General features: G+C 35.5%; 1 protein-coding gene across 2 annotated transcripts in view; it reads left to right on the forward strand.

Annotated features, from left to right (window-relative positions):
• Positions 1–6,920, forward strand: part of BTBD8 (BTB domain containing 8) — a 34,828-nt gene extending 27,908 nt beyond the window's left edge. For both annotated transcript variants that reach the window (XM_082766108.1, XM_082766109.1), the window contains 3 exons: positions 518–651; positions 1,845–4,190; positions 5,546–6,920. In XM_082766108.1, coding sequence (XP_082622234.1) covers positions 518–651; positions 1,845–4,190; positions 5,546–6,015 — 2,950 coding nt within the window. In that variant the 3' untranslated portion in view covers positions 6,016–6,920. The remainder of the gene's footprint in view (positions 1–517; positions 652–1,844; positions 4,191–5,545) is intronic.
• Positions 6,921–11,853: the final 4,933 nt, after the last annotated feature.

The following is an 11,853-nucleotide window of genomic DNA, read 5'->3' on the forward strand; positions in this document are numbered from 1 at the left end:
TTTTTCAGTTTAACTATTAAATTTACTGTTAAACCAACATGTTACTTCTAACCTGAGTATCTTTCATAATGATTGTCTATTACATGTTATTCTAAAAAAAAAAAAAATTGTTACTGGAAACACTTTGGATTTCATGTTGGATTGTTTCATGCTAATCATTTGAACATTGTTGTAGGTCATTCAGAACGCTGCACGCTTGGAACGGTTAATGACTGCACAAGGTGTTGTAAACTTAGTATTTCTGGGATCGCTTAGAGTGAGCTGCAAAAACAATGCACAGAAAGACAGTTGAAACCCTGTGAAAATATGACAGCGGTCACTTATATAGGGGTGTGTGTGCACCTATATACATACATAGGTGTATATTTTCTTTCCACAAAAGTACATGGTTTAGGTTGGATTTTCAATGTTTATATATATGTGTGTACATTAAAACAGATATATTGCTTGTTCAAATGTAATCAAATATTGCTAGGTCTTATGCTTGAAAATAATGCATATAATAATTTCTTTGCAGTCTAACAAAAAAGTCAACTGGAAAAGGGTGCAATGAACAAAATGCACAAGCTGTTCTAAAGAAAAAAGGGCATGTGAGTAGCCCTACACAGCAAAAGGCTCAGAACACACCTACCAATTCCCCCAAAAATCAAGGTAAAGTTTCCAGTGGTAATGAAACAGTCCTGCATTGTTTTTGCAAAAACTTGATGGGTGGGTTTTTTTGGTTTTGTTTGTTTGGCTGGTTGTTTTTTTGTTTGATTGTGTGTTTTTTTTGATTTGTGCAAGCATTGGCAAAATCTTCTGAACAATTTTATTTTCCATATTTCACTATTGGTGACAACACTAAACTGTAAAATGTAAATGAATAGCTATTTCAAAATATTTAGAGATGGCCTTCTCCGCCAATTGGCGTTTTCTTCTGTTATCTGCTTCACCGACTCTTTTATTTGCTAATAGCTCACATTTCTGCACTTAAAACTATGACTGAGTTCAATAGAAATCCTGTAGGTCAAGCGCTTACAATATACATCAAAGATCCAGACTGCAGACTGTTTCAAGAACTTTCAAGAACAAAGCAAACTTTATGCCTTCCTTTTTTGTTGATTGCCTCCCTAGTAGTTGTTCTGCTGATGCTGACCTACCCCCATGAACTAATATTCAATTTTGACAGCTGTTCAGAGGAATTGTGGGAAATGACATCATAGAGCACAGAGAGGAAAAAGCTTTATGAAAACATGACATGTTAAGGATGGAGCTCTTTCTAATCCCTTTTGGATCTAGCACTTACTGAGGGTGGGGTGGGAAAGAACGTTCCAGTTGCTTTATCTTATATGCATTATGATACAGAAACCACTGGTCCTGTCAATTTATGGTCATTAGAGATCTTGCAGTATGATCAGACAGAGCAGTGATGTTCATTCTGGTATTCTAATCACATTACTAGTAATGCAATTAGTTTGTACCTCCTGTCATTTCCTCTACAATATAAATTGAATACAGTACCCATCGCTTCCTGTGCTAACTGCTGTGCGGTGTTTTTATGCACTACTACATAGCTGCTGCTTTCTACTCCACTGATGACTACTTTGGTGACAGGTCAAATTCCTTCAGGTATAGTCTACAAGGTGCTTTCGTTCCAAAGATGGTATGTAAATGCAGGATGGCATTTTCATCTTGTTTGTATTTAAGATCTCAACTTTTGATTCTTTAACAAGCTTTAAATCCCATAGTTGAATGAAAAGTTGAGTAATCTGTTTCTCAATACAAATGCACACTAACCTAAATTCAGTGCATATACATAGACTAAAATCTATAGTCTTTATGTCTGTTTGTTCACTGTTTGTTAGGACCTATGGTGGAATCACCAAAGTCATTGAAATCAGGAATGTCTCCAAAACATAATGAAGAAAAAAATGTGGTACAGCACCTGGTTCAGACAGCACTCCCAGAAAAACTTCCTTCGGCCAAGAAGAAGAGTGTTAAGCAGTCTCAAACACCTGTAACAAAAGCTGCTGCAAAAACACTAACACCCAAAACTCAGACTCCATCAAAGCATGGTGAGATTATGAATAATAAAGACCCAAAACTGAAAACAGCTGGGCAATCTGTATTAAAATCTCAGTCCTCTACCCCAAAACATTCAAGGAGTGAATCTCCTGTTGTCCAGAAGAATATGCACGCCTCAGAGCACAGAAGTCCTGGACAGAAACTTGAAAAAAATATGGCCGATGCTGTGGCAGTTCAGCTTCATGAAAATAATGAATGCAGTTCTGCAAAGCAAAGTGAATTTCTAAAAGCTATGATGGAAGGTAGCAGAGAAGATCAATCCTGCCAACCTGATAAACAAAAACTATTGGATCCTCCTGAAAATGAGGAATACAAATCACAATCTAAATCTTTGCCTCTGATTATAGAAGAAACTCTTTCTAAATTGCATGTTTCAGTGCAAAATGAAATGGAAGTAAGACAAATCTGTGGAGATCAGGCTGCAATTCAACAGAATAAAGACAGAAAGACAGATGATAATACTGCTGAATTTCACTGTCAAGCGCAGTCTACCAGTGATGGATACTCAGACTTTTCCAAGGAAACCAATCAAAAGGCTACTGCTTCAGGAAAACTGGTAGAACATTCAAAAGAAACAACAGTCTGTATCAAACAAAGTGATAAATTAAGCAGCGATATGGGTCTCAACTGTGGTGAAAATACTTTACTGAGCTTTTCCGAAAGGATAACCAATAAAGATGTAACACCATCTCCTCAGGTTCATATGGAGGGATTTCTTTCAGCTGATGAGTTGTGTGATACACCAGCCCTGACTGAATACAAGTCAGTTACAGTAGCTTTAGATGATGTTTCCAAATGTTCCACAGAAGGAGTAAGGGACAAATGTGCACATCATTACACAGAAGGTATTGATCCAATGGAAATGCCGGAAAACCAAGAAAATGCAGAAATTCCCTTTGTGGACCACTGGAGTACTGGCGTGCTAGATCCAAAAGAGAGTCCCGAATCAGATACTGGCAGTGCCACCACATCCTCTGATGATATAAAACCAAGATCAGAAGATTATGATGCTGGAGGCTCTCAGGATGATGAAGGATCCAATGAAAGAGGGATTTCTAAATGCAGCACTATGTTATGCCACGATTTTCTTGGAAGAAGCAGCAGTGACACTAGCACACCTGAAGAATTAAAAATTTATGACAGCAGCCTAAGAATAGAAGTAAAAATGAAAAAAGAAGGTTCTGATCTCTTCCGTGTTAATTCAACAAGTGATGATGAAATACCAAGGAAAAAAAATGAAATTTGGTCCCATCAGGGAAGCACAAGGACCAATACTAAAGAAACTGAAAATTCTGCTTTTGGCAATGCACAGTTTACTCAGGAAGCAGACCAAGTTTCTTCTTCTGCTGATGAAACAGAAGATGACAGATCTGAAGCAGAAAATGCTGCAGAAAACATTCCTCCATCAAATGTTCCCACTCAACAGTTCCAAGGAATTGATAATTTAGCTTTTGAAGATGCAACAGAAAATGATAATGCAAGACAAGAGTTTTCTAAAACTAAAAATTTCAAGCGATCTGTTTTACTTTCAGTAGATGAATGTGAAGAACTGGGATCTGATGATAGAGCAGAAACTCATCCTTCACATCAGCATTCAATAGATTTTCTTACTCCTTCAGATGTATTTGACAGTGTTTCTCAAGAGCACCATGAAAAGACTTTTTATTCAAGATACTCATTGGAAATTGAAGATGGATTCCTGGATTGCAAACAGCCTAAGGATAGAGACAACAGACTGGAAAAAAGTGAAAGTTGTCTCCTACCTCTTCATGGCACTGAAGTGCCAGGAAAGGAGAATCAAGGTACATCAATGACTGAACAAAATTGCCCAGAGAAAGTATATTCAGAGGCTAGTCCATGTCCAGGGGAAAATAAAAAAATAAATATAAAGAATGAGGTGGCTATTGAGTTTCAGCAGTGCAATAAATACCTAGACAATGATGCAAAATCTCAAGAAAGACCATGTCATTTGGATCTTCATCAAAGAGAAACAAATGCTGATATGCAAAAGAGCAACTCTGCAAAACCTGTAGAAGCCAGTAAGAATCAGGTACTGACTCAGGAAGGTCAAGTGAGAGACAGTCAACCAGCACCTACTGAATTCGCTAATACTGATTTACTTCCAGGTAATGTACAGAAATAGAAACGTTCAGTCATTCAAGAGCAAATTACTAGGGAAAGCTTTGGCAATTTGCCTGGGATTGAATACTAAACTGAAGTAATTTTGGCGGAAATTATATTAAATTTAAGTATTTTTAAGTATTTCACTATGGTAAAGAATGATTGTCTGATATATCCATAAATACCATGCTGTTCAATGAGAAATTCAACTACTACAGGAAAAGATTTAAATGTAATGCTAGAATAAAGATTGGATGCAGTTTTTTGTACCTAAGTTATTTTTGATCCAATCTAACACTGACAGCATCAACTTTTGATGGAAACTTAGTATTTGTTTTGTCTGCTTGACAACATATAGTGTGTCTGAATGGGATGTGCAATAACTACAGTAATCACCTTAACTAAAGCACACTGAACCGTTTACCTGAACAGCTATATGTATTACCGTTGTTATTTATTTATTTATTTATTTATATATTATACACAAACTTGGGGCCTTCTCCTATTGAATATAACTGAATATTTGCCATATACGTCAGTGGGAGCAGGTTTGAACTCTGATTTAGAGGTTGTGAGATGTATAAAATTCTAAATTTTACCAGTAAAAACTTATTTCCTAAAAGAGAGATTATACTTAGAACTAATGCTTATTCACAGAAGAGTTCTAACTTCTTTGATGTGGCTAGATGAATACTTGTCTAGTTGTTTTGTGTTTTGTCTTTATACCAATAATTCAGTCTGTTTTTCCCATCAAAAATATACAATAGTGTTATCAACTATTGTGTATTCAAGAGCAATGAAATGCTGATGACGATCTATGTTCAACCAAACCATATAACACAAAGACAACAAAAGTTGTACTATTTTATTTTTTAAGTTTTGTTTGCCCTTGCCTGCAGCTGCCATTGCATGTGCAGTGTAGAAATAAGCCTGTGGATGAAGTATTTTGTCTTTAATTCTTTTCTAAGCTGACATGGCTTAAGTCACCATACAGAAATCATTCTCTATTAATTCCCTCCATGCACCTCCTGCTCTAAATTTAATTTATGTAGTAAATGAGAAATTTCATGTGCATTAAATGTGTATTTACATTGTCATTTTCTGTATCAGAAACTTAATTATGGAGGTTATTGTTAATTACCAGTGGTGATTGCTGCTTTAACTTGATTTATAAACCATACTTCGTTTTTTATATAGGAAATAAATGCCTAAAATTTTGTCAATTTTGTATAACCCTCCATCATCCCCTTTTTAACCTGGTTGGATTATCCTTCCTGAATGATTTAAATTTGTTCTACACAGCCCTGAGGGGAGGATCACCTGCAATTTTTACATTGTACAGTATTGTGAATTATTTCAGGAGACATAGATGATTATGACACAATGGCACAAACCTGCGTGTTTGAGCACCGGCCTTCAAAAACCCTTTCTCCAATATATGAGATGGATGTTGGAGAAGCAATTGAGCAGAGGATGGATTCAGAAACAGCAGTTCTAGATGTGGATCTTGAAGATCAGCAGTTTGCAGAACAGGATTGGACTCTTCTCAGGCAACTGTTATCTGAGCAGGACTCAAATATAGGTTTCAAAAACTCTGTTCCTGAAGACCTTAACTTAGCACAATGTCTCATCAATCAGACACTGTTTCTGGCACGAGATGGTTCGAATCCTCAGGGTACATCACAAGTCGACACATTCAGTAGGTGGACTGAACTTATGTCTCCACTTGATGACTCTTCAGCAAGCATTACAGTGGCAAGCTTTTCATCTGAAGACTGTTCTTCCCCTCAAGGGGAATGGACAATTCTTGAACTGGAAACTCATCATTAAGGTGATCAAATGTTTGCAACTCACTCCAATCCATTCCCCAAATCTATTTTTGATGCGTTGTTTCCATACAATAATGAAATACTGCATCAGTCAAGAACAAGCAATTCTTGGTACTGAGGCAATCTTTCTGATATAATGAGGTAAATATGTTAATTTATAATCTAGATTTAATTGCAAGTACAATTATTTTTCAAGACTTAAATGTATGTCTTTTCTAAAATGAATTTTGAGCATGTATTTTCTGGAACTGTTAGAAAAATTAGATGACCTGAAAGGAAGATCTCAGTTTCCTCTCTCCTTTTATCTTCCTTTTGCCATTTAATAGTCCCGTTGAGCAAGACTTTAAAGATGACTGCACAATTAGTAGAGTTATTCCCTCCTTTTTTTCTCTCTTTCTCTATATGGTGACTCAATTTTACAACAATAAAGATTCAGAATGGTTGTGTCGAAAGGTCATGTCTGCCCGAAATTTGTGTTCACAGGAAAGGTTCCAATCTGAATCCCCTTTGGGCTTTATTAATATGAGCAGCTTGTTTCATCTGTTTCATCCACATTTGATTTTTTTTTTGTATTTTTTTTGTTTACAAGTTTTCAATAAATTTTTTAAATATAAGTCTTAAGAGGCTCTGTGCTCTAGGAAGGGCATTGTTTCTTGAAAATGCACGTATTTAAGTAAATATTTTTAATGGCATAGTACGTTAATTCAGAAGAGTTAGGAGAATACTGTTCCTGTTTTATGATGTATGTCTGATATTTCTAAAAGTGTATCTCAGTCTGAAGTCCTGGTAGAAATAATCTAGTCACTCATATCAGAAGTCTGACTTTGTCTAGAACTAGCTTTGTGTTTCACTTCCTTACAGTTGCACCCTGTAACTTCTGACACTACCTGAGGCATAGCTAGATTCTCAGAGATTCAGTTTTGTTTATTCTCATAAATACTACATTTTGGGGGGGGGGGGGGTAACAAAATTATTGTATCTCTCTACTGTAGCTTCTATCCAGAGACTAAATGCCAACATAACCATTCTTCTGTGAGCAGAATGAGATAGGACATCCTTCTCAGTACTGCTCATTCTGTTGCTTCTAGATGTGAATTTGGGCATAGAGGGGACGGTTTATTGTCTCTTCTGATTTGATAGGGGAAGAGGGGAGTGAGAAATTATTCATTGTTCTTACAAAGACAGAATTCTTCCTGAAGCACAGAGGGTTTTTTTCCCTGCAGGGGTTACCCCCTCTAAAATTCCTGCAGTAAGGAAATGATAGGGCTTGTCATTCACGCAGTTCAAAATCTAAAGAAGTATTCTACCTCCTCTTAGTCATTAACAGCCTTTTACTGCCATACAGCACTTCTAACTTTTTTTTTTTTTTTTTTTTTTTTTTTTTTTTTTTTTTAACTATAAAGCAGAACTTTATCTGACTTTAACAATGATAATACAGTCAGTTTTGCAGACTTTTGCAGAACTCTGGCAGGGCACCTTAATTTTCTGTAGGAACTTCATTTATTTTTTATCAATAGTCAGAAACTCTCATTGTGTTGAAATATGAAGTTGCCCTAACACGTTACTAAAGTTGTCATAAGGTCATAACTTGTGTTTGGACTTGACAAAATAAAGGGCTCTAAGGCAAAACATTTACTCAAGAAAGCCACTTTTTTGAACTTCTGTTACAGAAGTAAAAGTGACATTTTATTTTCCCCAAAGTAAATTGAGGAGGAATTGTATTACTTTCTTTAATATCAAGAAAGGGGGGAAAAAAAAATAAAACCCTCCTCTCTCTTCCTGTCAATGAAGGACTCAGAACCCATGCAAGAAAGGTATTCAATCTTATAGTAACTTTTCCTGTAGTCTTCTTAGCTTTTATCAGCATTAATATTCTGTGATATTAAAATTCATAGTATTTTAAATATAATATGTTGTATATAGCCAAGCCTTTATTATTGAAGGAGTTAGGAGAACCTTTAGATGTGCAAGTCATCAAGAAAACAGCTTTTACTTTCAAGGTCACAAGCAAGGGCATTAACTTCTGAATCAAAAAAAAAAAAAAAAAAAAAAAAACTAGAAGTGTGTTTTTTTTTCTCAACTTCTGTGCAAAATGTGGTCATAAAAGATGATTAAAATACCGTTTAATCAACTTTAAAATCCTGGTTGATGCCCCTGGTGGACATTCAAATGTTAAATGAAATGATGGAAAGAAGATAAAGGATTAGGAAAAGTGACAAAGTGAAAGAAAGGTTCCCCTTGTCTATTTTTTGCTTTACCCATATTTTTAACTTACGGAATTAAAAAAATAACTGAAAACCAGCACACAAAGTTTCACACTTTGCATATTGAGATATAATCATGTTACTGAGCTGTATTTTTATTTACTTTTCCAGCTGTTGTATAACAATTAAATCAGATTCTCTCTTCAAATACCCACTGATGTTATAATTCCTGTAATAGTTTTGCAGCAGACCAATGATTAGGATTTGGTGTATTGTTCAATTGATGCATATGTAACAATAGAATTCAGCTTCCCACAGCCACAGACTCTCTGTAGAAGTAGCAAGAACAAAAAGCGGTATTGTTTTTAATTCACATTACCAGACTGCCTGTGAGTCTTAATCAGACCAGCATCCCACTGGCTAGACACTGTACAAACACAGAACAAAAACGAAGGCTTCCCAGTGTGGCTATAATCCAAGTTAAGGCAAAAGATTTATTTATTTATTTATTTTTTAAAAAAAGGATGCAAAAGTAAAATGAGAGTCAATATTAGTTCAGCCGATCAGCAATAGTTTCAGTGCACCATCAGTTTAAATGGTTGTGTTTTTTTTTTTTTTCTCTGTATGCATTATGGGAAGGGAAAATTGGAGGAAGCTGTAAGGATCTATATTCCTGACCAATCCTGCTTGTCTGCTTGTGCTCAATGTTGTTTAATAGTCCCTCCTCATTTAGGAGGCTGTGCAAGCTTTAGGCAGGTATAGGTGGCTATCTGTTTAATAGCATCAGTCACTTGAGTTCTCTGGAACCTGCTCGCATCTCCTGACAATCATTCTGCCAATGTATTGGCCTCTCTCCAAAGCATGAGAGAACGGACAAAGGTTTGTTTGAAAACTTAATATGCAGGTAGCCAAAGCTAGTATCATGGGCCCCGAATGAATAGGGCGTAAGAGGTCCTGAATGACCTCTGATGTAAAGACAAGGTATGTACACCCACTGAAACAAGACGGCATAGTCAAAGTAATGGTTAAGAATTTATCTTGGCAGTAGTATTTTGAATGAGTAACAGCAGTAAAATTGTTTTTGTCAGTCTAGAAGAGAAACTCGCAGTCAAAAGGTAATACTGACAGCTTCCATGAGATCTGCTTATGTGAATGGATAAAGTTGCCTGTATCCTACAGGGAACAAAGAATCAGAAATTTAGAAGGGAGGACTTGGAAATCAGACTTTAAGACGATGACCCTGTTTTGTTTATCCTGAATGACGTTTTATGGAAGTAAAAAACAGGAAGGATGTTTAACAGGTATAGATGTATTACGTTCAAAATAGGCTAGACCTCCAGATGGTGATGTCATATCAACATAATTAACTGTTTTTGTCTGGAAAGGAAGAGTCTGAATTGCATTGGAGAAGCGGCCTTGCCAGTTTTTCACGTGCTAGCTAAAATTGTATTTGTGGAATAAATCACATATTGCAGACAAGAAAAGAGAAAGAACTTGAGGCCTGAACACTTGGACCCCTACAGGAAATTGAGGTTCTTTCAGAGGATTTGGTTGGAAAATAATCAGGGAAGCTAAGAAAATAAACAAAGGTGGAGACAGGAGTCAAATGAGGAAGGCAGAATATAAGAAAAGAAAAAAAAAATTGAAAATGGACCCAGAGATAGATGATGTGAATAAAACAGCAATTTTGAGGCTGGTTAAGAAAATGTTCTTAGGTGCAATCAAAATGAGATTCTAGCTTCCTTCGAATGGAGGAGCTTGGAAGAATATGAGAGAAAGGTAGGAAGGAAACTGAAGCTAGCAAGTAAGAGAGAGGCATCAGTTAACAAAACACATCAGTTAATATGTTTAATTTTGATTTTAAATGCATAAGATGCCATATTTATACAGCATAGCACAAGAAATCAGGAGACTAAGACCTAAAATGAAGATCAGGAGAGATGAGTAAGTATGCGTGAAATTAGATCAGCATGCAGTCGGGGCTGTTACTGTAAGTGATCAGATGAGAGTGCAAGAGATGAATGTGTGCTTTTGTGGTATGGGTAGTGGAAAAGATGCATCATAAATATATCATTTTTCTCTTGGAAAAAAATTGCTATAGAATCATAGAATGAATAGAAACAGAAAAATCACAGAATTACAGAAGAATTCAGGCCTGAATGGACCTCTGAAGGTCTCTAGGCTAACCTCTGGCTAAAAGCAGGGGTAACTTCAAAGTTAGTTGAGGTTGCTGGGCTTTATGAAGGTCTGTAGCGTGTCAAATTGGAATAAAGTCAGTAGACAGGAACACAATGCACACTGGAAATAGTTACTTGAGATACAAATGTTCGCATTATAATAAAACTATTTGAAAATATTTTGAAAAAGATTAGTCAATAAGTGTAAGAAATACGCCTTGCTTGCAATATTTTTAATTTCTGGCTAATACATGATTTGACTGTATGTATTGAATAATCTTATTCCACATTTTACTTTTTAAGGTTTTAAATCTATTTCAAAACTACACTGAATTGTCAAACCTACAAATTTTAATATTGCTTCAGAGGAGCTAGTGGGCAAGAAATCATCCCATTTTCCTCACAAAAAGTTTATCCATAATAAGAATTCCCCTAACATCATCTATCTTACTTTCTTTCAGGGAATATACACACAAAAAACAACATACCTGTTCTAATCACAGATCACAGAAGACTATTTTAAAACTCTGAATATATATTACTGCCATCTGCAAAATAATTACTAGCATGTTCATACTACTTTGTTGCAGAAAAGCTAAACCTTTGCATGAAGGAATTAAGAACTGCTCATATGTTGATCATCTGTTGCTCAAATCCAAGACATTTAAGTAGGCATAATTTTGCTTTCACTAATATCAAAGGCAAAACTCCTGTTGACCTCTGCTAAAATAGGTTCAAGGCTTAGCTATATTAAATGCGTGTACTAGAAATGCTATTTTTCCAATATCTGTATTTCTTACTATTCTAGTTTTATTCTAACCTATAATACTGTACAATTGGAACGGTGACAAATTGCAGCTAGAAAGACTTCAATTTAGGAGTCATAATTGTATGTATTCTGTTAATATTTCATGCCTGGAGTGATTTAACATTCATACTATGATAGATGACATTCTTGCCAGGACTACACAGGAACTAAAGACAAAAGAGAATCAGAAGCAGCAGCTTTGCTACAATAGATGGTTCCATGGAAAGAGGCTTTTACATTTGAAATCCAATATAATTAGAAGTTTTAATCTCTTGCAGAAAATCCATAGTGCTTTTCACCTGTATCTCTTGAACACTATAGCTATAAGCTATATATGCTGTTTTTCAAAAATAAGCTTTAATGTATATTGTTTTGGAAAAATTACAGCTCAAATTCATTCTTTGCTCATTTAACACCAAGCTTTCTATTGGCAACTACTACATGTGTTTAAGGAAACTAAACATGGAAGAAAATGATTTATATAAAACGCAGATATCAGTTGAGGAAAAATTGTGATTTCAGTGTGTGTGTGTATATATATATATATATATATATATACACATATTTTTTACCTTTGATAACTAATAGGTGAATAAGCTAAACAATGCGTGCATGCACATGCACACCTATTTATTTCTTGCATTTAACCT

The sequence above is a fragment of the Aythya marila genome, assembly GCF_965140915.1.
Source record: "Aythya marila genome assembly, chromosome: 8".
Lineage (NCBI taxonomy): Eukaryota > Metazoa > Chordata > Aves > Anseriformes > Anatidae > Aythya > Aythya marila.